This window comes from Mustela lutreola, chromosome 3, assembly GCF_030435805.1.
Source record: "Mustela lutreola isolate mMusLut2 chromosome 3, mMusLut2.pri, whole genome shotgun sequence".
NCBI lineage: Eukaryota > Metazoa > Chordata > Mammalia > Carnivora > Mustelidae > Mustela > Mustela lutreola.
The window spans coordinates 41457842-41485291 of record NC_081292.1 but is presented as its reverse complement, the minus strand read 5'-3'; the positions used below and the strand labels follow the sequence as shown (position 1 = coordinate 41485291).

Genomic DNA, 27450 nt, shown 5'->3' with positions numbered 1-27450 from the left:
TTAAAAGTTGTAAATTAAGCTAATAAACTGTCAAATACCATATTCTCTATCCTCCTACCTCGATAAATACATTTTCAGAAGGATCTGGAAGGAAGGCGGAGAGCCGGGGCGGAGTCCACCGGATTTCGGCGGGGTTTTTCTGGAACCCACAGGCAGAAGAGCGCGGCGGCGGCCCAGATGCAGAGGACCACCGCGACACCTGGCTCCGCTCCGAGCTGCGTCCCCTGGCCTCCCGGCCCCCGCGGAGAGGCGGGCACGTGGACCTGCGGGGGCGTGGCGGGGTCGAAGGGCACGCGGCGTCGGTGTCATGGCGGCCTCCGTGCTGCACTCAGCCTGCGGCCCGCTGCGGCTCGGCGTTCCCTGCCTGTGTCGCCGCCGACCGCCCCGCAGCCTGTGGGCGCGAGCTCGGCGGCTCCCGGGGCTCGTGGGGTCCTCGCGGAGCGTGGCCGCGGCCAGCGGAGCGGGCGCCTTGGGTTCCGACCGCTACTGCATGGAGCTGCTGCGGTGAGCGAGCCCGGCTTGCCCCGGCTGGCGGTCGGGGGTCTGCCCGAGGGGGCCCGGGCGGGCGCGGCGGGACTCGGGGCTGGCCCGGGCGAGCGGACCCCATTGCCTTCCTGCGCTCGGGTTGGCGGGGAGTGAGGCCACGGGAACTTTCACGGCGGTCACAGAATTGTGGCAAAACTCCTTCGTCTGTCACCTTGACTGAAACTTAATTTTTACCTAAACGTATTGCATGCACACCTTCTTAAAAATTTGACAGACGACTTTTAGCTAAGTGAGCTCTTACGTGTCAGGCACTATGCAGAGTTCAAGTGATTTACTTATCTTCGTTACAAATTTTTTTTTTCTTCGTTACAAATTATTATTATTATTATTTTTTTAAAGATTTTATTTATTTACTTGAGAGAGAGACAGTGAGAGAGAGCATGAATGAGGAGAAGGTCAGAGAGAGAAGCAGACTCCCCATGGAGCTGGGAGCCCGATGCGGGACTCGATCCTGGGACTCCAGGATCATGACCTGAGCCGAAGGCAGTCGTCCAACCAACTGAGCCACCCAGGCGTCCCTTCGTTACAAATTATTGAGGCAAAAATGTAGACCTTATCATTGAGGGTTTTGAGGATTAAAGCATTTAGAACAGGGCACAAAGCAAGGGCCCAGTGAGTACAATATAGGCCATTATTATCATATGTAATGGGTGAGGATATGAAGGTTTCGAGAGATTAGGGAATTTGCCTGAGATTCAGTAGAATAGTCTCATCAAGTCAGGGCCTGGTGACAATTTTGTTCACCCTGATAACACCGGAATGGCTTGGCACATGGAATCAGGTCACCAGGTGACCCAGGGGATCTGGGCAGGCTCCTGCCTTGGAATTGGGCCTGACTGCAAAGACCAGTGGCTTAGGACCTGCTGCCCTTCTGCTGCCTTTAATTTAAAACAGTGGTGAAATGGGGCACCTGGGTGGCTCAGTGGGTTAAAGCCTCTGCCTTTGGCTCAGGTCATGATCCCAGGGTCCTCGGATTGAGCCCTGCATCGGGCTCTCTGCTCAGTGGGGAGCCTGCTTCTTCCTCTCTCTGCCTGCCTCTCTGCCTACTTGTGCTCTGTCAAATAAATAAATAAAAATCTTCTAAAAAATCTTAAAAAAAAAAAAACAAAGCAATTAAAAAAAAAAACAGTGGTGAAATGTTCAATGTACCTGATCTTAACTTCTGAGAAGTGCTAGAATAATTAAGCTACCTTGGATTTGACTAGGCTAATAAATCCAATGTTTTTGAATTTCATTTTAGCAAAAGGTTGCGTAACACAACAGAATTCCCATGCATTTCAAAATTTTGTTTTAAATCACTTTTAAAAATAACGTTCCAGTCCCACTCTATTTATTACTTATAACTGAAACAACATAACAGTTGTGGAAATTAGAGCAATAAGAACTTGTAAAAGCTAAAACTGCCAAAAAGTTGTATTCATTTTTATATATTTAATCATTTTTTCATGATAAAAAGACACAAGTTGCCAAAATGTTTACCACCCATATCCACTTGTCCAGTGCAATTTTTTTTTAAAAGATTTTATTTATTTATTTGACAGACAGAGATCACAAGTAGGCAGAGAGGCTGGCAGAGAGAGAGGAAAGGATGCAGGGCTTGATCCCAGGACCCTGGGATCATGACCTGAGCCAAAGGCAGAGGCTTTAATCCACTGAGCCACCCAGGCGCCCCGTCTAGTGCAGTTTTTGACACTTGTAGTATCCTAACTTCCCTATCTGGAGGTGAATACTCACTCTTCCTAACTTCTTTTTTCTTTTTAAGATTTTATTTTCTTTGAGAGAGAGAGAGAGAGTGAACGAGAGAAAAGAGCATGAGGGGGTGAGGAGCAGAGGGAGAGGGAGAAGCAGACTCCCTGCTGAGCAGGGAGCCTGATGTGGGGCTTGGTCCCAGGACTTCAGAATCATGACCTGAGCCGAAGGCAGACACTTAAACGACTGAGCCACCCAGGCACCTTCACTCTTCCTAATTTCTTATGTATTATTACATATAAGTAATAGTATAATCACTATATTACATATAATATATATATCACTACATATATGTAATAATATATCACATAAATATTATTACACATATACTAGTGTATATATGCAGTGTGTGTATTTATATACATACACTATATATGTAGAAATAGATATACTACATACATGTAGTCATATATTACATATACTACATACACATACTACATGTATGTTGTAATATGACTACATGTATGTGGTATATCTATTTCTACATATATAGTATGTGTGTGTGTATATACACACACACTGTGTATATACAGTAGTGTGTGCTTATATATATGTATATATAGTGATCATACTTTTCTTCCAGTAATAGTCTATGGTTATCACATGACAGTTTTCTCAAATATATATTTACAAATGGGCAGATACTTAATCTCTCCATATAGGTATTTGAGTGGGATGGACACCTTTGACTCTAGTGATTTACTAAAAAGCTTGGATTTTACAGGCAGACCTCGTCTGAGTTTATTAATCCTAGGTCCATCATTTGAGAAAGTTACTCACATTAAGATTCAGCTATTTCCTCATTTGTAAATTTCTACTACTTTATAGCCTGGTTATGAGGGTTAAATGCAATGATGTACAAAAAGTGCTGTCACATAACATATGCACAATAGTAGTTTTAAAATAAAAACAAAAACTTGAAAGAAAGATTACAATTTCTAGCTTCTGACTGACCATTAATGTTTGCAGGATTTGACCTCTGAAATGATCTGGGTAGGGTTGTTAGGGGCATGTATGTTATGTAAGGCCTCCAAATACTGAAAAAGATACCAGGCCAGAAGTTCAGGTTAGCCAGCCAGAGCTCTGCTAGGAGGCTAGGTTCTTGGGAATATCTCAAACCTAATTTACATAGGTTTCTTGGGGGTATCATTTTGAGGAACCCCAAGGCTGCCTCAGGCCTTGGGATTAGTGCTACAAGGAGGTAAGGAGGTGTTAGTGGTGATGTCTGAAAGTGTACTGTTCATTCTCCTGCAGCCTCACTGGGGAACCACCTTTTTGTGACTTGATGGCACAGGTCTATGGAACTAGAACTAGCACAGCAGTCGTAACACCAGATATGCTTATCTTTCATATGTCTGCGTCTCTCTATCAGACCTGAAAGTCTGTACCTATCTTCAGTGTCTAACACAGTGCTGTCTCATAGTAGGCACTGGATAAATGTTACAATGAATGAATGAAAATGAAAGGTTCTTGGCCCCGTTGCTGTATAAAACCATCATAGTATGGAATTTCTCACTATCTGGAATAGTTCTCCAATAACTGGACCTTATTTGGCTACTTAAGATACCCTTGTCTGCCAATAATCAGAATTTATAACAGTGATCCTGAGTGATGAAGAAATGATTAAATATTCAGTATACCTTGCTCAGTATAAAGAAGTTGGTAATATTGTTTAGAAAAATTTCCACCACCACCCCCCCAAAAAAAAGAAAGAGAAAGAAAGAAAAAAAGAAACCTTACAGGGAAATCCTTCTTTGCGTAGAATATCTTATTTCCCAAAGGTTGTTACCATACTAGTATGTCCTCATTTTTCATTTTGCTATAAGAAGCCTGAAGAACTTCACATATTATTTTTAGGAGATATGAAACAGGTTGGTTATCAAGCCTCATTTTGCAAATTAAGAAATAGATATGGCAGTTATCATTTCTGTCAATTACTTGAATGGAAATAAAAGATTGTGGTCTTGATTCCAAGTCACTATTTTCTCACTGTTTCATATTAACATCCTACTGTTTTAAACAATTTTGAAGTTCAGAGACTTTTTATATTAAAATTAATTTTTTAAAATATATCTGTATGTATGTAAAAATATAAATTATAGAGCTGTTTTGCCCACACTGTCCATTTTGCAGCTGTAGCCACTTATGGTGAAATTTTTTTAGTAGAGCTATTTTGTGATAGCACAGTTACTTGTCATTATTGCTTCCTTTTGTCTATGTGGAAGTTGGAGGAAATTGTGAGGGTTGTGGCTAGAAGAGGTTTAACTTCTCTGTTAGGCAGACAACAAAATGTGAACCAGTTGAGGAGCCCCTGGGTGATTCAGTCAATTGAGTGTCCAAGTCCTGATTTCAGCTCAGGTGGTGACCTCAGGGTGGTGAAATCAAGTCCCATGTTGGGCTCTGCACTGAGCATGGTGCCAGTCTGGGATTCTCTCTCTCTCTCTCTCCCTCTGCCCCTCCTTCCTTCTCACATTCTTCTTCTCTGTCTCAAAAAAGAAAATTAAATTGACAAAAAAGTGAACCATTGAAATGTGGGAGTAGCGTGAATTTCAGTACCTAAACTCCATAGAAGGAGGTTGGACCCTCTTTATTTAGATTACTGTTTTATAGGAAATAATGTTTTAATAAAGTTCCAATATATTATAGTGAAGTAGCCTTGTTGATAGGCAGTCATCCTATGATGTATAGAATAAGGATACTATTAAAATTTTTTTTAAAGATTTATTTTATTTTTATTTTATTTGACAGAGAGAGATCACAGGTAGGTAGAGAGGCTGGCAGAGAGAGAGAGAGAGGGAAGCAGGCTCCCTGCTGAGCAGAGAGCCCGATGCGGGACTCGATCCCAGGACTCTGAGATCATGACCTGAGCCGAAGGCAGCGGCTTAACCCACTGAGCCACCCAGGCGCCCCAGGATACTATTAATTTTTTTAAAAGATTTTATTTATCTATTTGTCAGAGAGAGAGCGAGCACAGGCAGACAGAGTGGCAGGCAGAGGCAGAGGGAGAAGCAGGCTCCCCACCGAGCAAGGAGCCCAATGTGGGACTCGATCCCAGGACGCTGGGATCATGACCTGAGCCGAAGGCAGCCGCCCAGCCAACTGAGCCACCCAGGCATCCCAATAAGGATATTATTTTAAACTTTATATCTTGAAGTAATTTCAAATTGATATAGAAATTACAGAGATAGTACACAGAGTTCCAATATACTCTTCATCCAAATTCCCTCATTGTTAACATTCTGATCCCTTTGAGAAAAAGATGTAGACATGATGCCCCATTACCTCCCCTTAATATGTTGGTGTGTATTTTTTTTTTAAGATTTATTTATTTATTTATTTTAGAGTGAGCATGCTAGAGAGAGAGTGTGTGTGTGAGTGGGAGAGAGGCAGCGGGAGAGGGAGAGAGAGATTCTCAAGCAGTCTTCTACCAGGTGCAGAGCCTGACATCAGGCTTGATCCCATAATCCCAAGATCATGACCTGAGCCAAAAGCAAGAGTTGGTCACTCAACTGACTGAGCCACCCAGGTGCCCCTTGGTGGCTATTTTTTAATATGCACAAGGGTCCTCTTTCACATAACTACAGTACAACCATCAAAATCAGGACATTAAAATCAATCCAGTATTACCACTGGATCTACAGACTCCATTCAAATTTTACTGGTTTTTAGTTATGACTTTCATACATGCAGGATCATATGCTATATTAGTTGTCAAATCTTTTCAGTCTTCTCCAGCCTTGAACAATTTCTCAGTCTTTCCTTATCTTTCCTGACCTTGACAGTTTTTTCAAGAGAACAGGCCAGTTACTATGTAGAATTTTTCTCAGTTGGGTTTATTTAATGTTTCCTTGTGATTTATACATTTTTGGCAGGAATATCACAGAAGCGATGCTGTGTTTTTCTCAGTCACGTTTCAGGAAGTACATAATGTTGAGTATCCTATTTCTGTGGTGCAAACCTTTTATTACTTGGTTGAAAAGATATCTTTTGGGTTTCTCCCCTATAAATTTAGTTCATAAGAATGTTAATTAGTATTTTTGTATTTTTGTGTATTTTGTGAAGAGATACTTCACGGGATATATCAACATTCTGTTTCTGTCAAACTTTCACCCATTTTAACATTTTAAGACATTTATTGATGATTTTTGACTGATTGATAGTTATCAAATGCTTATTTAAAAATTTTTCAGCATGTCTTCTAGATTTATCAGAATTATCAAATAGTACAATTGTTTTTTTTTAAGATTTTTATTTATTTATTTATTTATCAGAGAGAGAGGGGAGGAGAGAGCAAGCATAGGCAGACAGAATGGCAGGCAGAGGCAGAGGGAGAAGCAGGCTCCCTGCTGAGCAGGGAGCCCGATGTGGGACTCGATCCCAGGACGCTGGGATCATGACCTGAGCCGAAGGCAGCTGCTCAACCAACTAAGCCACCCAGGCGTCCCATCAAATAGTACAATTTGGCATTGTACTATTGTCAAGTTTTTCCTTCTCTTCCTAGTCATCCATTCTTTTATATTGGTATGGGCTTATGGCATTCTGTTACATTCCGTTACCCTCACTGTTTTTGTTTTTAGTTTTTGTTCTTGATACTCAGATTGTCCCAGGCTTTGTCAGTGAGAATGTCAGTGTCTTTGTCATTTTGAAAAGTCCCTCCACTCTGAATATTTCAGTACTTTCTGTCCAAGAAGATGTTTCTGGCTTATCTTGTATTTTCCCTGCCCCCACCCTGGACTTAGTCCCTCCTCCAATGAGCCCTAGTTTCTTCTAGTGAAGAATGATATTTAGAAACCAAAGATCTAGGTGTTAGGTGTGTTCTCTGATACTGGGTGCATGGGGAGTATCATTGCTCCTAGGTTCCGTCAGCAGATGCTGCTGGGAAACCTAAGTGTACACCCAGGCACACAAACCCACATGCTCCATATTACTTTCTGTTTTTATGTCCTATCTGTGTATTAAAAACTGTGAGTTCATACCAATATTTGCTGGTATTACTTTCTTGATTTCTAACTCAGTAGGTCATTTGAATTCTTACTAAAAGTGATTCTGAAACAATAAAAATTATAAATACTATGTAAATCCTAATAAATTAATGGAGATTATTTCTTTTTCACTGTTCTGGGATTGGGGCAATTACTTTTTTTGTAATTTTAAAGTAACAAGTATAAAATATAAGAAATTTCAGGCCTAGTTTGAATTGAAACTTTTTTTTTTTTCCAGTTACTTCTAGTCAGCATTTTTTGTGTGTACAGTTTAGGAAGTGAAAAGTGACTTGTTTTTTTTCGCCTGTTTGTTGTAGGAAACGAGATTATGAAGGCTACTTATGCTCCTTGCTGCTCCCTGCAGAATCCAGAAGCTCTGCTTTTGCACTGAGGGCCTTCAATGTGGAACTGGCTCAGGCTGGTATTAAAATACCTTAAAAAATTATTTGCAAAAATGGTGATATAATGTGTTTAATGCTGAACCATAAAGAAATACAGTTATATGTTAGATGTGCATAAGGTCTCTGCTGGTGATTTCTTTGTCCCACTATTTAGGTTTACCAATTCAATTCCAGACATAAACTAGCTAACAGACTTAATGTTTATCATGATATCAGGGTTGTAGGATTGAGCCCCTGGGTAGGGTGCCTCGCTGAGCGTGGAGCTACTTAAGATTCTCTCTCCCCCCGCTCCGCCCCTTCCCCACTTGCATGCATGCGCTCTCAAGAAAAAAGAGAGAGAGAGAGATTACTTAGTGAGTGAATGAATGAGTTTATCTAAATGTACATATAATAAAATTAAATTTTTGTGGTATACAGTTCTATAGGTTTTCAGACATGCATTGAGTCATGCATTCACCACCATAGTCATGAAAAAAGAACAGTCAACCCCCCAAAATTCCCTCATGTGCCCCTTTGTAGTCAGCTGCTTCCCTCTCCCATAGTCTTTTGCATACCCTTCTCGTTCCATTATAAGAGCTCTGAGCATGCAGAGCATGAGATAAACTACACTTTTTTAAGCCACAATTTCTCTGTTTGTAAATGGGTATGTTTGTGCGGGTTTGTGGTGAGGACTGTGATCACATAATCTCTGGGACAACATCTAGCAAAGGGCTGGCACTCCTGGACATTTGATACATGTTACTTCCTTCCCTGCTTTAATCTAGAAAGCCCCCAGTTCTGTTTCCTAGGTTTATTGCCAGACTTGGAAATAATTTTACCATCACTAATCCAATGAAGATTGTTTTTCTTCTCTTCCACTTATTTTAAAATACTTTTCTATTATGGAAAGCTTTGAACATATGTAGAATTAGAGAGAGTAGTATAATATACTCCCATAAACCCATCACCCAGCTCCACCAGGTACTAATTTATGGCTAATCTTGATTTTTCATCTCTATCTGCACCTATCCCCTCCTCACCTCTGTTTTTTTGAAATAAGTCTCAGATAAATTTTTTTGTAAATATTACAGTACGTATCTCCAGATGATAACTCATTAAAAAGTAACTATAACACCGTTGTCATACATTAAAAATTTAAGAATTCCTTAATATCATTAAACATCCAGTATTCAGATTTTTCCCAGTTGTTTCTTTCTCTTCAAATCAGGATTCAGATAAACTCCACATACAGCAACTGGTTCCTTTATCAAATTTCTTTTAATGTTTCCCCCCGAATATGTTTTTTTCTTGCAATTTCTTTCTTTCTTTTTTTTTTTTTTAAGATTTTATTTATTTGACAGACAGAGATCACAAGTAGGCAGAAAGACAGCAGAGAGAGAGGAGGAAGCAGGTTCCCTGTTGAGCAGAGAGCCCGATGTGGGGCTCCATCCCAGGACCCTGGGATCATGACCTGAGCCGAAGGCAGAGGCTTTAACCCACTGAGCCACCCAGGTGCCCCTAATGACAACAATTTAATTTATATATAGTTTCAAAGAAAAATTAAATGTATAGAATTAAACTTGGTTTTTGGCTGAATTCTGTGATTATGCAGTCACAGATACTGATTTTGAATCTGTGAAGAGTGCCTTTGCTAAGGTATTTGAACTCTGTTTACAGGTTAAGGACTCTGTCTCTGAGAAAACAATTGGATTGATGAGAATGGAGTTTTGGAAAAAAACAGTGGACGACATATACCGTGACAACCCACCCCAGCAGCCTGTGGCCCTCGAGCTATGGAAGGTAAAAAACAAAAACAAAATGCTACTTTTAATTTTTAAGTGTTATTTGAGCAAAAAAAAAAAAAATTTTTTTTAAGCATACCTTTTGATGCATACAATTTGGCTAGTGGTGATAGGGAATCTATCCTGAAAATAATCTTAGGCTCATGTAATGTTCAGAGTTCTGCTAGTTTTGACAGAGGAATTTAAAATCATCTGCTAATAGTTTGCACAGATCTTCAGTGAATTTCTTTATTGAAGGAGAAAAGAGGAATCTGGTCTCTTTGTGTTATCAATTATATATTTATTTTCCACATATTCGCTGTAGAAATTAAACCCCACAGATTTTGAAGCAGTGGCAGGTTAATAGTTCTGTCTGCCCAGCAGCTCCCTTTTCTAGTACTCCAGTCCATACTGTGGGCTGTTGAAAAACACACACTGATCTTTGGCGAAGGGAGACTTGCCCTCACCATTGTCTCCACCCAAATATAAAACTGCCTTTTTGAGTCTGATAGAGTTGCATATTCACTGATGAATCTGAAGTATTAGAGAATGGAAACCTATGGGCTAGAGAATTCTTTGGAGAGTTAGATGTATCTAGCGAATAGTTTCACATGGATCCTTCATTCAGGAGCAGCCCTGCAGAGTCTGGAAATATGCTACACCATGACTGCAGGAAGGGAATTAGGTGTCTTTTGTCACGGCTCTGTGTTCCCACTGTAGTGTCATGAGTAGGGAAAGATAGGTTCTGTGACGGAACCACTGAACAGACCTGACAGGGGTGCACCTCTTCTCAGGTCTGCGCACCAGCAGAGGCAGGCCCCGTTCCTGGGCCCCCGATTGACTTCACAGAGCCTCAGTAAGGATGGAAAGCCAGGCCCCCCGAACCGGGGACTAAGAAAGAGTGGATGGGAAGCTGTGAGTATTAGATTAGTTGTTTACCTCTGTTCATCTCACTTTAAGAACCTCCACCTTGGTGCCTCCGTTTAAAGAAAAGTTTCTCAAAAGCCCAGAAAAACGATGATTTTACACGCAAACGTCACTGCAGTGGGGGTTCCTGCTAAGACTTGCATCGAAGGTCCTGGCCTTTACCTGGAATTATCGTGGAAGACCAGAGCTTCCCTCAACACAAATTGATCTTGTTCTTGGCCTCTCTTAAAAAAAACCCAGAAGACGTATCTGAATTGTAGAATGTTTACATACGTACCAATTTGTCCAGTTTTAACAGCTGCTTGATTTTGGATGATTGCTGTTGGCCAGCTTTCTGATATGATCAGTAGTGAGGTTAATGTGAATATTTGAAAGAAGCAGGGAGTGTACAGAGCGGTGGTCCCCATTCATGTCCTCTCCCCCTCCCCATCTTGCTGGAGCATATGCTTATGGGACCACTGTCCAGTAAAACTTTCCGCTGGTTCTTTGGAGAGGGTCAGGTTCTTTTGGAAGATCGGATAGGGAAAGAGTGACAGTGTGTTGTTCAGAGAGCACTTTTCTGCCACAGTGATTCATTGGTGCTTTAAGGGTACAAAATAGTTGCATAGCTGTAATTCCATATGTGTTTCATATGGACTCTTTCATTTCTCTGTGTATTAATGTTAGTTGCAGTTTGAATTTATAGCCAAAGTTGTTATTCTATTTGGCTTCTGTTTCCAAAATTGTTGATACTTTATTCAGCAGATTTTCTGCTTCATATTAAATACCTGTTTTTTACCTTGCTCTCTGATTTCCTCCAGAATTAGACAGAAGAATTCTATTTTGTGGTCAAGGAACTGCAGCTGGTATGGGTTTAGCCTTGAGTAAACAGGAATCTGACTTTCAGAGGTTAAATATTTCTTGAGTACTTTATGTACCAGGAATGGTGCTTGATGGTGGTTGCACAGATCAGACATGCCTCACTCCACTTAGACACATAAAAAATAAAGCAGTATTAGGATTCCGTAATGTTTTTGGTTTATGGGTCTTTGGCCATAATACTGCAAAGGTGACATGTTCTTCTCAGGTTGTCATGTCTGGAGGCACACTTTGTCCGTCTGTCCTTTATTGGCATTGTTAATTTTCATCACATGGTCAAGGTGTTGCCTGTTTTTCCCAATCTATAATTATAATTCCTCTTACAGAGTAACTGACTTTAAGACGATGCATGTATCCTGCACCTCCTCAGTTTCTTCCTAAACTTAGCATTTATGGATGGTTCTTGCTGATTCAGTCTTGTGACAGTTGCAAAATGATAATTTCCAGACTCTAGCATGCTGTCAACATTACTGATTGGCACTTCACATTCTACCATAAGAAAGAGCCCTCAACCTCCTATGTTTGTTTATTCATTTGTTTATTAATTATTGCTACAAACTCATTAATTATTTTTTCCATAGTTTATAATTCATTACTATATTTAATTATTTTGGTGTTCAAGCTGGCCCAGATTTGGACAGTAGAACCCCTTTTAGACTGGCTCCTGTGTCCTTTTGATGTGTACCCCATACTTTGGGGGGCACTTTCTATTTCCAGCACAGTAAAATATTCTGGGATCACCTTGAATCTCCCTTGCCCCAACTCTGGAATCACACATTTCTCCAAAGCCTCGTTTCCTTTGGGAGGGATGGGCCTGGAGACCATGATCTAAGCACTAGATGTGCTTTTTCCTACTGAGTGTCTTTGTTTGCTAAGATAAAACTGTGCCCTGTGGATTATTTTCTTTAGACCTTTAGTTATACTTTCCATATTTGGAGAAGTGGTTATTTTCACTAAGTAGGATTTTCATCCTGTGGAAAAAAGTTTACATGAGATAAAGAAGCATAGAAGTCAAGACGCATCATGTAACAGAAGCTCATATTTAATTCATGTTTTGTTTTTGTTTTGAAAGTGCAATTGTTAAATTACTAATAGCATAAGAAAAAAAGTCTAGTGGAAATGTTCTGGATGTATCATCTGTTCTTGGAAATGTTTTGAAATGTTTTCTAGGGACATTTTCTTTTCCCCTGATATTTCTTTAATATGGCTGTTTATCTGGTGATGAGTTATTACAAATGTTTCCTTACCTAGTTTTGTACTTGGTATGTTTATGTATTTATTTGTTTATTTTAAAATAAATTTGTTTATTTATTTATTTTAATAAACATATAATCTATTTTTATCCCCAGGGGTACAGGTCTGTGAATCACCACGTTTACACACTTCACAGCACTCACCATAGCACATACCCTCCCCAATGTCCATAACCCCACCCCCTCTCCCAACCCCCCTCCCCTCAGCAACCCTCAGTTTGTTTTGTGAGATTAAAAAAGAGTCCCTTACGGTTTGTCTCCCTCCCAATCCCATCTTGTTTCATTTATTCTTCTCCTACCCCCTTAACCACCCCATGTTGCATCTCCACTTCCTCATTGGTATGTTTATTTTATTCAGGTCTGCTGAAGTCATTTCTAGTACTTTCTAAAAATTTACAACACTGTTGTTTTTTTAGGCTGTCAAAAGACATAATCTGACCAAAAGATGGCTTATGAAAATCATTGATGAAAGAGTAAGTTGAAATTGCTCAGGTTGTAAGTGTTTTCTTCCTTTTTAATCTGTAAGCTAATTCGTCAGGGAGGAAATGTTATAATATGTGTGTTATATTTTGGAGGAAGGCAACTTTTAGAGGACTGTTCCCTTTTGTCCATTCTCCCTCACTGCCTATCACCCACCTCAGCCCCCTGCCTCCGTATCTTGAGTCAGACAGGCAAACAGAAGCACCAGGAAGAGGCATATGTGTGCACAGCCATGTGCTACTGTTTTGTGGTTTTTAGTTTTTTTTTGTTTTTAATGGAAATGTTCAGACTTATACAAAAGTAGAGAGAAGAATGTAATATACTTTCATGTATCTGTAACCCAGCTTTAGCTAGGAACACATGTCCACTCTTGTTTCATCTATATTCTACCAACTCCTCTCATTAAACTCTAGGGATTATTGTAAAGTCAATCCCGGATAGCATATTAGTTGATCTGCAAATATATATGTATCTTGAAAAGATTTAAAAAATGCTTTCAGGGGCGCCTGGGTGGCTCAGTGGGTTAAGCCTTTGCCTTGGGCTCATGTTATGATCTCAGGGTCCTGGGATAGAGCCCTGCATTGGGCTCTCTGCTCAGCAGGGAGCCTGCTTCCCCCCTCCCCCTCTGCCAGCCTCTCTGCCTACTTGTGATCTCTCTCTCTGTCAAATAAATAAATAAAATCTTTAAAAAAAATGCTTTCAGGAAACGTACCGACAATAAATGATCATACCTTAAAAAATGACAGATAGTTCCTTAATACCATCCAAACTTAAGTAGTCATGCACATACCTTTATGTACACCCAGTATTTGGATCTCTGTCCAGATAGTAGAGGAAATAAAGAAAGTCTGATGGTTCTACAGAATGGAGTACTATACTGGATTCTAAGAACTGAGTTCTAGGTCCAATGAAGCATGCAAATTGCTGTCTGTCCTGGGCTAACTTACGTAATCTTTCTGACACATTGCTGGCTCAGTGTCCTCATCAGCCTGATATTCATCACATACTGTTGACATGAACATATGTTTAGTTTATTTGGATACAACCCATTAATATCCATAGGCTATAGTAATTATATTGTAAGCCAAAATGGGAGATAATTATTTAGCATTTAAAAAAAAAATTGCTCAGCTGGCCTACAGCATTAATTGGCACTAAAAAGATCTGTTTTTCCCGTGTTTTCTGTTTTGTTTGTTTTTTTTAAGATTTTTTTATCTTAGAGCACATGCACGAGTGCGTTTGAGGGGGGAACGCAGAGAAAAAGGAAGAGAATCTCAAGCAGATTCCCCACTGAGTGTGGAGTTTGTGTGTTTGGGGTAGGGGGGCTTGATCTCATGACCCTAAGATCATGAGATTATGACCTGAGCCAAAACAGAGTCAGAGGCCTAACCAACTAAGCCACCCAAGCCCCAAAGGTGTTTTCTGTTTTTATGAGGTAAAGACAGAGAATTCAAGACAGAGATAACTTTTTGGTTTAATGGAAAATGACATTTGGCATTTGTAGGGAGGGATGTACAAAAGACTGGAATCAGTCTCCCACATTGATCTTTAAATTCAATGCTGTCCCTATAAAAATTCCAGATGCTTTTTGGCAGAAACTGACTAGCTCATCCTGAAATCCATATAGAAATGCAAGAGACCCAGAATCACTAAAACAATCTTGAAAAAGAAGGAAGTTAGCTCCAAAGTTAATAGTCAGATTCTGGGGTAATGGCGTGACATAGACATATAGATCAATGGCATAGAATTGAGAGCCCAGAAATAAACCCATATATTTATAGTTAATTGATTTCTTTCACAGGGGTGTGAAGACAGTCCAATGGGGAAAGAATAACCATTTCAATAAATAATGCCAGGACAACTGGATATCCACGTGTAAAAGAATGAATTTGGATGCCTATTTAACACCATGTACAGAAACTAACTCCAAATAGATCAAACACCTACATGCAAGAGTTGAAACTAAAACACTTAGGAAAAAACATTGGCATAAATCTTTGGGACTTCAGGTTAGGCAGTGATTTCTTCGATACAATACTAAAAGCCTAAGCAACAAAAGAAAAAAAACCGAGGTCATTTGACTAACAAAATTAAAAATTTCAAGAAAGTGAAAAGGCAGCCCATGGAATTGGAGAAGGTATTTATTTGCAAGTGATATATTTGATAAGGTACAAGTATCTAGGGTATGTGAAGAACTTTTATAACTCAACAATAAAAAGACCAATAACCCAGTTTAAACTTGGGCAAAGGATCTGAGTAAACATTTCTATAAGGAAGATCTACAAATGACTAATAAGTAGCTAAAAGATGTCAGCATCTTTTCATTAGGGAAATGCAAATCAAAACCAGAATAAATGACGCCTTTACACTCATTAGGATGCTGTAATAAAAGAGAGGAACAGTAACGAGTGTTGGTGAGGATGTAGAGAAATTAGAGACCTTCATGCAATGCTCATGGGAATGGGAAATGGCGCAACCGCTTAGGAAGAACAGTTTGGCGGTTCTTCAGAAAGTCAGACACAGTTACCATTGACCCAGCAGTTCACTCCTGTATTTGTACTCAAGAGAAATGGAAACGTGTGTGCGTACAAAACTTGCATGTGAATGTTCATAGCATTATTCGTAACAGTCCAAAAGTGGGAAAAAGTCTGTCAATGAATGAATAAAAACATAATGTTTTTATCCATACAATGGAATATTCTTAATAAAGAATCAGGTACTGATACATGGCTCCAACACAGATGAACCTTAAATCTACTAACTGAAAGAAGCCAGATTTAAAAAAAAAAAAAAAAAAAACCTATGTATCACATCCCTGCATTTTTTAAAAGGATTTTATTTATTTATTTGAGAGAGAGAGAGAGACAGTGTGTGTGTACAAGCAGGAGGGACAGGCAGAGGGAGAAGCAGACTCCCACAGAGCGGGGAGCCTTGTGCAGGGCTCCATCCCAGAAACCTGAGATCATGACCCGAGTTGAAGGAGACATTTAACCAACTGAGCCACCCAGGTGCCCCATGTATCATTGCATTTTTATTAAATGTCCAGAACAAACAAATCCATGGAGACAGAAAGTAAATGAGTGGTTTGCTGGCAGATGAGGGAAGGGGGAAATGGGAAGTAACTGCTTAATGGATACAGGGTTTCTTTTTGAGGTAGGGAAAACATTCTGGGATTAGATCTCTGTGATAATTGCACAACTTTGTGAAGGTACTAAAAACCACTGAATTGTACACTTGAAAAGGGTATATTTTATGGTATGTGAATTAAGTCTCAACTTTTAAAAAATGTAAAAGATTGGACTAGACATAAGTTTTTCCCCCTGGGATAATTGCTGGTGCCATTTTCTTCTAAAACAAACAAACAAATAAACAAACAACAACAAAAAACAGGAGGGAAGGGTGTATTTCCTTAGCAATAGAGTCTTTGTAAATATTATAAAAGCAGCAGCCAGATGTTCTTGCTCTGAGATTTACATTTTTCTGTTTCTGGAATATAGTGTGATCAGGTAACATAATCATCCCTGTTACTTTATTGAACATGGTTTCTTTGGGGTGGGATCTGGTTATGATCTCCTTTCTTTTTCTAGGCATCTTTTTTATTAATAATATTGACTTGGCAGTTAAAATGTATGGGTTTGAATCCTCACCCCACCATTTACTAGCTATGTGACCTCGGGCATATTGCATAATATATTTGTGACTCGGTTTCTTTATCTGCAACATGGAAAAAGCATTAATCCCATATCTTTTGGGAGGAGGTTTTTAGGTTTAAGAAGATAATGTCTAAAGTGCTTAATGAGAACTCAGTTAAGTTTGTTTCTCAGTATTGCTTGGGCTTTCAAAGGAATTAAAAATTAAGCTAACCACATGGCTGTGGTGATTGGTGCATTGACATTATTCCCAAGGTATTATTTTGAGGGGTGATTTGTAAGTATTGAATGTGTAGGACTTTAATATTTTAATTTTATTTTAATCTTATTGTTCACTAAATAATAAACAATTTTTAAAGTTCTTTTTTTAGTTCTTTAAGGCAAAAAAATGGTACCTTTTCTTTATAAAATATTGACAATTTGGGGGCACCTGAGTGACTCAGTTGGTTAAGTGTCTGCCTTCAGCTCAGGTCATGATCCTGAGGTCCTGGGATTGAGCCCACATTGGGCTTCCTGCTCAGCAGAGAGCATGCTTCTCCCTCTCCTTCTGCCTGCCACTCTGCCTACTTATACTCTCTCTCTGTGTCAAATAAATAAATAAAATCTTAAAAAATTTTTTTTTCTAAAAAAAAAAATACAGTAACAATTCATCAAACTTGATTTCCATTTTGTTTGACTATAGGAAAAAAATTTGGATGACAAAGCATATCGTAATATCCAGGAATTGGAAAATTATGCTGAAAACACACAGAGCGCTCTTCTTTACTTAACACTAGAAATATTGGGTGAGTCTTTTTTCTATTTTTATATTCTCTTTTTCAAAGAAAATACACTTCAGACATGACTTTCATAATTTGGCAGTCTGGTCAGTGTAACACCGAAGTTTTTCTTTGTACCACCGATAAATGAACAGTTTTTTCTTTATTCTTTTATCCCCCGAAGAGGGGGAATATGTAGCTTTCTTTGGAGTACAGACTAATCAAAATATTCAGGATCTCATAAAAATACTTTAGCTACTTCATGGGAATACTGTAATTAATACTGTGGTAATCGCAGATGATTTTCCTTTTTTAAGCGCCCCCTACAATTTGAAAGGCCTGGGGCCCGACTCTTCCTTCCCTGTGGATAATACTTCCCCACGTTTAAAAAAAAAAAAAAAAAAGAGTAGAAAATATAAAACTGCATTTCTCAAAGTTTTTATGAGATTTTTCTTTTTCTTTCCTCTTAAAAATAAAAAAAACGAATTTAGATACTTCTCATCTGACTTTAAGTTGGTGAAGTCTTCTTGTAATGAGGAAATTATTTTGACCAAAGACAATAGCCTCTCTTTTGAAGAAGGTCGTATATCTTTCTGTCACCCTAAAGGCATAACACAAGTCCGTATTGAGATTCCCAGGCCTCTTCGGCCTGTGCACCCAGGGACATGTTTGCCAACACAATGAAAGGAGGGAGCAAAGAGCAGAATGTTTGTCAAGCGTATACTTAAAACGAGGTCATATGGAAATGGCATTGAAAGGAAGAAATGGAAGACTTGTAATGTTTTTCCAAGACAGCTGATTAAAATTCCAAATGTGTTCTCGGTGTGCTGTAGTCCAACGAAGACTCTTTTATTTAAAAGTTGAGATTTGGAAACCTGTTCAGTGGTAAACAGTCAGCTTGTTTTCATGCCCAATTTTGCTCAAATAAGTACTGTTTTTCAGATATAAAACACAGGATCAACACCTGCTTTTCCATGTGTAAGTGGTCTCTCCAAGCTGCTTCTATTGTGTTGTTGTGCATTAACGGAGTAAAGAGCAGCCCTGTCGCTCAATTTCTGAACTTGTAGGTGTAAAGGACATTCATGCAGACCATGCCGCGAGTCACATTGGAAAAGCCCAGGGCATTGTGACTTGCTTAAGAGCAACACCCTATCATGGAAGCAGAAGAAGGGTGTTCCTTCCCATGGATATTTGTATGCTGGTAAGACCGTTACTTGTTTCCTCTCATGATTTACCTCGGGAACTTGGGGAGGGCCATGGCCTCTTGGTTCTTTGCTTCATCTATTCAAGTAACCTCTTTGAAACGAATGCTGATTGCTTTTTGGATCTGGTTAGCAAGTCAGAATTTTATCAATCAGGCAGTTCAGTCCACGATGGATTCATGTGTTTGTTTTCTTGCTTGTGCAATTTTGTTCTACCTGCAACAGTGGTGAACTAACATCTTGTTGCATATTCTTCCTAGGAGTGTGTGTGTGTATGTGTGTCTGTATACACACACATGTGCATATACATGTATTTTCAAAACAGAATAGGCATTATACTGAACACACTCTCTACCACCTGTTTTTCTTGAACTAAGTTAAAGTGTGCCTTTAGATTCCCAATGTGATATGTACTTTCCCACCCAGCATGGTGTTTCCCAAGAGGATTTTCTACGGAAGAACCAAGATAAAAATGTGAGAGATGTGATCTATGACATTGCCAGTCAGGCACACTTGCACCTGAAGCATGTAAGTAGCCTCTCGGCCAAACCATGTAAGAGATGACCATGTCTAGACATGGCCGTTCTTACGGACTGGTTGTTGTCCCCAGCCTTTATTCTGTTTCTCACTGAAATCCCAGTAGATTTATCTCAGGGCCTGTTGTGAACTCGCTCTTGCTTTTTACGGTCCCCCTTTCTCCCTCTCAGTGGCTGAACCCATCCTTCCTCGCTGAGCTCCTGTCTGCTCTGTGCACCCGCCAGCTCTCGCTCCAGGGGGCAGGGTGTGTGTCTCTGCCTTGCCAGGGCTGATGGCTCCTTTCCCGGGAGCTCATGTCCTCAGCATCCGCAGCTGGCCTGATAATTCGCCCCCTTTCTGGGCAGCCTGTGGACCCTTCCATGGCATTTCCCCCTCCCAGTGAAACTTTTGTGAGTAAGTGGTTCACATTCATGGTTCCCTCCAGGCCAGCATCACCGTGGCACTGTTCACCGTGCCATCATTCACCCCTCCTGCCCACCCCAGTAGGAAGCCCTGCTGAATAATCCTCTTGCCACATTTAATGGGCACTGAAAATTCTCATTCATGTTAACTCTTTCTGCTTTTGGCACCACACACATTTTTTTCTCCTTGAAACTTTCTGCTATCTTTTCCCCCTTGGTTCTCTGACTTGGCTCCTAAACTGGTTCCTGATTTCTCCTGCATACCACTTTCGGTGTTTCCTAAAGGTTCGTTCTTCATGTTTTCTCACACGGTGATTTGTCTTCTGTTGACTCCCCTGCCCCTCCTTTTTTTTTTTTTTAAGATTTTATCTTTAAGTTATCTCTGCACCCAATGTGGGGATTGAATTCACAACCCCGAGATCGAGACTCTCACGTTCCATTGACTGAGCCAGCCAGCAGCCCCCTGCCTTCTTGAAACTGTGTCCTTCATTCCAGCAATGCTATTCCTTCCTGATTCTCCTGAAACTATTCCTTTATTTTAGTGGCTCCTGAAAACTTGGTTGAAATTTCTATTTCCTTGATTCTCATGATGCTATTTCTTCCTGGTTCTTCCTGTGAACCACCTCCCACCTCTGCTTTTTTTCGAGCTTCAGTAGATCCTAAATACTTGTCATTTACCTGCAAATCTCAGGGCCTTTGTTCTTGTTGTTTATCTGCCTGGAAGATGTTCTCCACCCTTCAACTCCTTCACCCCCCCAACCCCATAGTCAGTATTAAATATGACCTTATCAGAAAGATCTTTCCTGGCCACCATGTCTAAAATAGCATCCTCCCATTCCATCACCCTCAGTCCCTTTACCTGCTTAGCACTTTTCACTGCCTGACATACTAAACGTTTCTTTAATGCCTTCCCACCTCATAGAATGTAAGTGACTTTGTTTAGTTCTAAGCTTATTGCTTCATCTAAAGTGCCTGGTACATTATAGGCACTCAGTAAATATTTGTGAAATAGTAAATAGGTGGTCAGATTGTAAGCTTTCTGAAGGCAGATAGTCCATCTTAATCTTTTTTAAAAAAATTTCCTGAAGAACAATTATCTGCCATGACAGAGATCTAAATAAAATACATGGAACTTTAGGTGAGAGATTACTTAAAATTAGCAGAGTTTTAGGTAAGATCTGAGAACACAACAGAATCATAAAAGCAGGAAAGCCCTGTGTTGGAACCTGAATAGTCCCAGTTGATGGACACTTAAGGCATCCGAAAAATAACAGATTCCCAGGCCGCACACCCTGGAGATACAGTAAATCTGGGATGGGGCCAGGAATTAAAATTTCCAAATGATTTTAAACAGCCACGTTTGAAAACTACTAGTTTGCAGGTTACGTGAACTAGGACCCTGGAAAACAGGTTTGGAAGGTCGGCTGAAGAAAGAGTATGGAGTTTGGGAGGCTTTTGATAGGCACTGGAGGATGGGAGACAGGATGGCAGACTCTGGAACGGGAACTTAGAGTCCTAGCCCTGCAATTTACTAATCACGTGATCTTAACCCCTGTGCCTCAGTTGCCTCCTCTGGGTAGAAGGTCATATCAGTACCGAACTCAAAGGGATGTGATTTGGATAAATAGAGTTAGCATGTATAAAGACTTTATAACTGTGCCTGGCATATCATAAGTGACGTGTTTCCTCATTGTCACCATCAAGTAGAGCAGGGACAATAGTGCTGGACATGAGAGAACCTGGCCAGCAGTGTTTGAGACGAATCTGAGAAGTGGGAGATCAGTTAGGAGGCTTATTGAGGACAGAGAGAAAGAGGATCTGACTTAGAGATGGTAGATGTGTATACCGATTTATACACACACAGCAGAGGTGGAATCAATTAGACTCGATGACAGACTGGGTTGTGGCAGGATCGGAGAGAGGGAAGGCTGTGGAATTCAAGTTTAGGTAGTGATGGTGCCATTCAGAGGCTACCGTGACAGCTGGTGCTGATAAGTAGCCTCTGGACCAGCTGTTGGTCATCACTGAATTTAAGGGGATTCAAGAATATTTAGGGAGAGCGGCTATTGAAGACTGCTGGATTGTGACTTTGAAGGGAGGCCAGAGCTAGAAATAGAGATTTGGAAGTCATCCACATAGAAAGCCTGTGGTTAACGCTCTAAGTGTGGATGGTATTGTCCCAGGAGAATGTACATCTAGACATGAGGACCAGGTGCAGACCCCGAGGCCCACCTCTGCCTCTCAGGTGGAAGGAGTAAGGGCCATTTATTTGGAAGGAGAAGGAACTAGTGATCAAAGAAGTAGGTGCACTAAGAATCAATCTCTTGGAATATCAGATAAAGGACTAGTGTCCAAAATCTATAAAGAACTTAGCAAACTCAACACACAAAGAACAAATAATCCAATCAAGGAATGGGCAGAGGACATGAACAGACATTTCTGCAAAGAAGACATCCAGATGGCCAACAGACACATGAAAAAGTGCTCCATATCACTCGGCATCAGGGAAATAAAAATCGAAACCACAATGCGATATCACCTCACACCAGTCAGAATGGCTAAAATCAACAAGTCAGGAAATGACAGATGCTGGCGAGGATGCGGAGAAAGGGGAACCCTCCTACACTGTTGGTGGGAATACAAGCTGGTGCAACCACTCTGGAAAACAGCATGGAGGTTCCTCAAAATGCTGAAAATAGAACTGCCCTATGACCCAGCAATTGCACTACTGGGTATTTACCCTAAAGATACAAACGTAGTGATCCAAAGGGGCACGTGCACCCAAATGTTTATAGCAGCAATGTCCACAATAGCCAAACTATGGAAAGAGCCTAGATGCCCATCAACAGATGAATGGATAAAGAAGATGTGGTATATATACACAATGGAATACTATGCAGCCATCAAAAGAAATGAAATCTTGCCATTTGCGACAACATGGATGGAACTAGAGCGTATCATGCTTAGCGAAAAAAGTCAAGCAGAGAAAGACAACTATCATATGCTCTCCCTGATATGAGGAAGTGGTGAAGCAACATGGGGGCTTAAGTGGGTAGGAGAAGAATCAATGAAACAAGATGGGATTGGGAAGGAGACAAACCATAAGTGACTTAATCTCACAAAACAAACTGAGGGTTGCTGGGGGGAGGAGGGTTGGGAGAAGGGGGAAGGGTTACGGACATTGGGGAGGGTATGTGCTTTGGTGAGTGCTGTGAAGTGTGTAAACCTGGCGATTCACAGACCTGTACCCCTGGGGATAAAAATATATGTTTATAAAAAATAAAAAATTAAAAAAAAATGATATTGGGAAAACTGGAAAAAAAAAAGAGTCAATCTCTTGGAAACCGAGGGAGGAGAAAATTCTAAGAAAGGGGAGTATTAAAATTTTGCGTGCCGTAGAGAGGTTGAAAAGATGGGTATGGTGCTTTAAGTAAATTGTGAATGATCTTGAAAAGAGCCATTTTAATAGACAGGTGAGGGTAAAACCAGAATGCGGGGGTCAAGATGTCAGGGAGTAGAGGTGATGTCTGACAATATAAACGAAGACCTGTAGACAGGAGTGGGCTTGGTGAGCGCAGGATGATGGGCTCGGCGTTAGTGGGTCACGGCTTCGTAGTCAGGGGTCCTGGTGAGCCATGTGGGATAGGTGAGGACGGAGCCAAGTGTGGAGGCCTTGGAACTCCGAAATGAAGACATAAGACTTGGTATATCAGGGAGTTAAGATAAAGAACGTAAAAATAAACCAGTAACTAAGGAAGTTCATTTGGCAAACTGTATGAACTGATGAGAGGTTGAGAGTGCAGGCAGAAGATCGCTTAGGAGGCTCTTAAATTCCTGTAACTGGGAGATGCCACGATCTAAGCTAGGGCCGTGTGGGGTCTCCTGGATGCGAGTACTTCTCCCCCCACCCCTCACTAGAGAGCTAGGGGGCCAAAGTGGTAAGATGTTATAAGGCAGCTGGAAAAGGCCAAAGCCAGTCCTCAAGGAAGAATGGGATTCTTATTAAAGTACTTTTTCCCCGAGTCCTTTAGGCTTAAGAAATTAATTTTAGTTGGCAAGAGAGTTATTTTCTTGCCTTTGAAAGAGGCCGTAGCCATGTTGTTAAACTTCTAGTGTTGCTTTGTGATCACTTTCAGAGGCAGAGTGTTTATTTCCAGAAATATCTACATTTGAAGCCAGTTTCCTTTTGTCCTCCTTTGTAGGCTAGGTCCTTCCACAAAAGTGTTCCTGTGAAAGCATTTCCTGCTTTTCTTCAGACGGTAAGTAGATTGACAGAGAAGGCTGTTTAATTAGTGGAACAGATGTGCATGATCTCTTTTTCTATTTTGTAAGGTTCCCCATGCGGTTCTTTAGCATGGGATCTTTGTTTTGCTTCCCTCCCTTCTGGTGGGTTTTGTTCATTACTTTCTGCTTTTGGTGACAGCCATGCCTGTGATTCTGGGGCATGCGAGGGGAGTCACCAGACTGCATAGGTCTATAAGGGGTGTGTGTGTGTGTGTGTGTGTGTGTGTACACCATTAGCCAGACTTTCCTTTGGGTCAAACCCTAGTTTGTGAATGTCCAGTGGAGCTCTGATTTTGAGGTCAGATTTCATCTGTATTTTTTTCCAAAATTTATTTATTTAAGTGTCAGAGAGGGAGAGAGCATGAACAGGGGGAACAGCAGGCAGAGGGAGAAGCAGGTTCCCCACTGATCAAGGAGCCTGATGTGGGACTCAATCCCAGGACCCTGCGATCATGACCTGAGCCGAAGGCAGATGATTAACCAACTGAGCCACCCAGGTGTCCATCTGTATTTTAATGGGTTTTCTTTTAATTATAAAAACTACATTCTCTGAAGGAGAGAACACTCCCCTGTAATGCCGAGACCCAAACATAGCCACTGCTTATTCTAGTCTTTGCTTTTTTTTTTTTTCCAAATATTTTATTTATTTATTTGACAGAGAGAAATCACAAGTAGGCAGAGAGGCAGGCAGAGAGAGAGAGGTGGAAGACCCAAACATAACCACTGCTTATTCTAGTCTTTGCTTTTTTTTTTTTTTTCCAAATATTTTATTTATTTATTTGACAGAGAGAAATCACAAGTAGAGAGGCAGGCAGAGAGAGGCAGGCAGAGAGAGAGAGAGAGGTGCAGGACTCGATCCCAGGACCCTGAGATCATGACCTGAGCCAAAGGCAGAGGTTTAACCCACTGAGCCACCCAGGTGCCCTCTTTGCTTTTTCTTTAATGAATTTTTGTGTATAGTTGAAATCACTCTTTATATGTCATTGTCCTACTTATCAAGCATCTAGCCACATTGTTAAAAATATTCACAAATACACTATTTAATGGCTATATAATATTCTATCATGTGCTGGTACCTCAAGCTCATTAACTGTTCCTTATAATTAGATATTATAAACTATTAAAATGAACGTAGAATTCTTAGAGATGGAAGGTTGATCACAAAATATTAATTATTGGTCACTCAACATTACAGAATGTTATGAATAACCTGAGCTCTTTTTTCCAAAAAAAAAAAAAAGAAAGAAAAAAGAAAACATGAAAGTACACTAAAATATCTTCAAAGTTTTTTATTTCATTCTCTTTAAAAATTTTTAATATTTGATATCTACAAATGAATGTGGTTTATCTACGTATGTGTATACATTATAAAGCACAACGCCACAAACACCCATGAGCTCAACACCCAGTCCAGGAGTGAGACGGTCACCATCAAACCACAGTTGTGTTCTTTCCCCCATTTCATCCCCTTGCCTCTGCCTGCCTCCAAACAGCTCTCTGAATTTTGAATTTATTATTCTGTTGCTTTTATTCCGAAAGGGTTCTTCCCCGTTTTATATATTCCTAACCAACATGTTGTTTAGTTTTTTGGTTTTGAGCTTTATAAAAATGGGTCATACCTGTTTCTGTCTAGGTCACACATTTCACCGCGGTATATTTCATTGTGTGAATAGTGCTTTTTTTTTTTTTTTTTGTCAAAGACCTGGATTGCAGATTTTTTGCTACTACGACACAGAGCAGATGTACAGACAGACAGTGCACATGTCTCCTGTTGTACATATCTATAAGTTTAGGGTTTAAAACATAGATGCTAAATTTGTACGTACACCTGTCTGTCTGTGTGTCGGAAAAGAGTCTGGGAGAAAATACAATCCCTTTTGTTGTCTTCTGGCTCATCTGTATATTCTCGCAAATCCCCAGCGGGGCTTCTGTGGGATCGCCCAGCTTGTCCTGCTGGGACACTAGGGGGAGCTGTGCACACGGACGGAGAAGGCAGGAGTGGTCTCAGGATTGTGCCGTGCAAAACTAAGTGGCTCTCTCTTCAATCAAGTTATTGCAATAAACTTAAAATGTACAGATCAATAAAAATAACTGAAAACCATAAAATAAAGAGGATGGCCCGTTGCTGCTGTTTTCCATCCTGCTCCCCAACCCTCACGAAAGCTTAATGAAGTTTTGTGTGATGGGGGAAGTATGGGGTTATATGGATAGGGAACCTGTGGTGGTTCTCCCAGGTTGCAGATTGTTTTCTAACAAGAACATAGAGACCCATTAAACTTTTCCACAAAATAATTTTTTTTTACAAACAACTTAAGCTTGTCCTCATGGCACAATGCATTTGTGCAGGCAGGAAGGGGGCGGCGGTGGTGGCGGTGGGCGGTGTAAATTATAATAAATTTACATTCTATAAGTTATGACCAGAATTGAGTTGTTATTTCTAGTACTAGCTCTTTGGTCCTGTTTTACTGGTCTAATAGAAACTTCTTAGATGTCTTTTCTCTCTCCCTTTTAAAATTCTCATTTAAATTCTTAGTACATGGAAGACCATCTCAGGGAAACTAAAATAGCCTTAATATTTAGACCTTTTCTTTAATTTCTTTAAAAACGTTAATCATTCTGTGACCTCATGACTATTACTCTCCTTTTCCAGGTTGCCCTGGAGGACTACTTAAAGAAAATTCAGAGGGTGGATTTTGACATATTTCACCCATCTTTACAGCAGAAGAATATGTTACTTCCATTATCATTGTATATTCAGTCATGGAGAAACAGATATTAAAATAATTTTATGGCACTGTTCTTTAGTTTTATTAGTTTTACAGAAGTATACTGGTTTGCAAACAACAGGAGCTGACTGTTTACTTGACGAGAAAGCGGATTTTTAGGTTGGGGGTACGTGGCTCACAGACCGATGAGACGTTGCTGGGGGGCGAGGGCACCTCGATGCTGAGTCTCTGACTGCCAACACCAGGATTATGGCTGTTTCCTTTCCCTGCCCTGTTAGTGGTCCTGTCTGCTGCCCACTCACGCCTCTGGTGTTCTGTTGCCCCATCTCCTCTCTCCTAAGCCTTCGGTTCGAGTTAGTGCCCACTTGAATGGTGAATTAGTGATAGCTTAAAATACTGCATTTTTGCAAATGAAACTCAAACTGGGAGCTGCTTGAGGGCAAAACTGTGCATGCATCTTGGGGTCCCACAGCACCTAGAATGGCTTCTGACTTAGAGCAAGTAGAGAAATGAGAGATTAGTGAACGTGGACCTGTGAGAATGTGCACTGTGCTTGTATACGTTCATACACTCTTAGTTGATAACGGATGCTGAAGGAATATCCTCTTCTTTAATTCTGTGGCTTTAGAGAAACTTTTAGCTTATCTAAACGAGGCAAGTACAAGGAAATGGGACCCCATTTCCTCTTGGGATCTGAGTTGAGTTCATTAGTGACATTCTTCGTTGGTAAGCATTGTCTGTTTGTCTTTGCAGGTTAAATCTGGCAGCAATCAGCTACTGAGCATCTGGGTTCCTGTCCAAGGGTCTTAAAAAGCAGGGTTTAAACATGAAGTGGATTACTGGATTCTTTACTTGCTCAGAAGCCAATTTACTATTAAGTAAATAACTTTTTTTTTTTTTTTTTAATTTGACAGATAGAGATCACAAGCAGGCAGA

At 40.4% G+C, this 27450-nt stretch overlaps 1 protein-coding gene across 4 annotated transcripts; it reads left to right on the top strand.

The window, feature by feature from the left end:
• The first annotated feature begins 271 nt into the window (after window positions 1-271).
• On the top strand, window positions 272-26582 carry NDUFAF6 (NADH:ubiquinone oxidoreductase complex assembly factor 6). Of its 4 annotated transcripts, none has more exons than XM_059165987.1 (9): window positions 274-504; window positions 7595-7694; window positions 9335-9457; window positions 12893-12949; window positions 17289-17391; window positions 18432-18565; window positions 18993-19094; window positions 23707-23763; window positions 26439-26582. In XM_059165987.1, the coding sequence occupies exons 1-9, from the start codon at window positions 308-310 to the stop codon at window positions 26565-26567; spliced, it is 1002 nt and encodes a 333-aa protein (XP_059021970.1). In that variant the 5' UTR covers window positions 274-307; the 3' UTR covers window positions 26568-26582. The 4 variants fall into 4 exon arrangements, with proteins under 4 accessions (XP_059021971.1, XP_059021970.1, XP_059021972.1 ...); XM_059165989.1 differs by having other exon boundaries at window positions 365-504; window positions 7595-7698; XM_059165988.1 differs by lacking the exon at window positions 12893-12949 and having other exon boundaries at window positions 272-504.
• Window positions 26583-27450: the final 868 nt, after the last annotated feature.

What these genes read in the sequence shown, in the direction of transcription:
- NDUFAF6 (XM_059165987.1), top strand. Translation starts at nt 308, where the DNA reads ATGGCGGCCTCCGTGCTGCACTCAGCCTGCGGCCCGCTGCGGCTCGGC. An exon ending in TCAATGTGGAACTGGCTCAG is followed by an intron (nt 7,695 to 9,334) that starts GCTGGTATTAAA and finishes CTCTGTTTACAG; the next exon opens with GTTAAGGACTCTGTCTCTGA. An exon ending in TGGCCCTCGAGCTATGGAAG is followed by an intron (nt 9,458 to 12,892) that starts GTAAAAAACAAA and finishes TTGTTTTTTTAG; the next exon opens with GCTGTCAAAAGACATAATCT.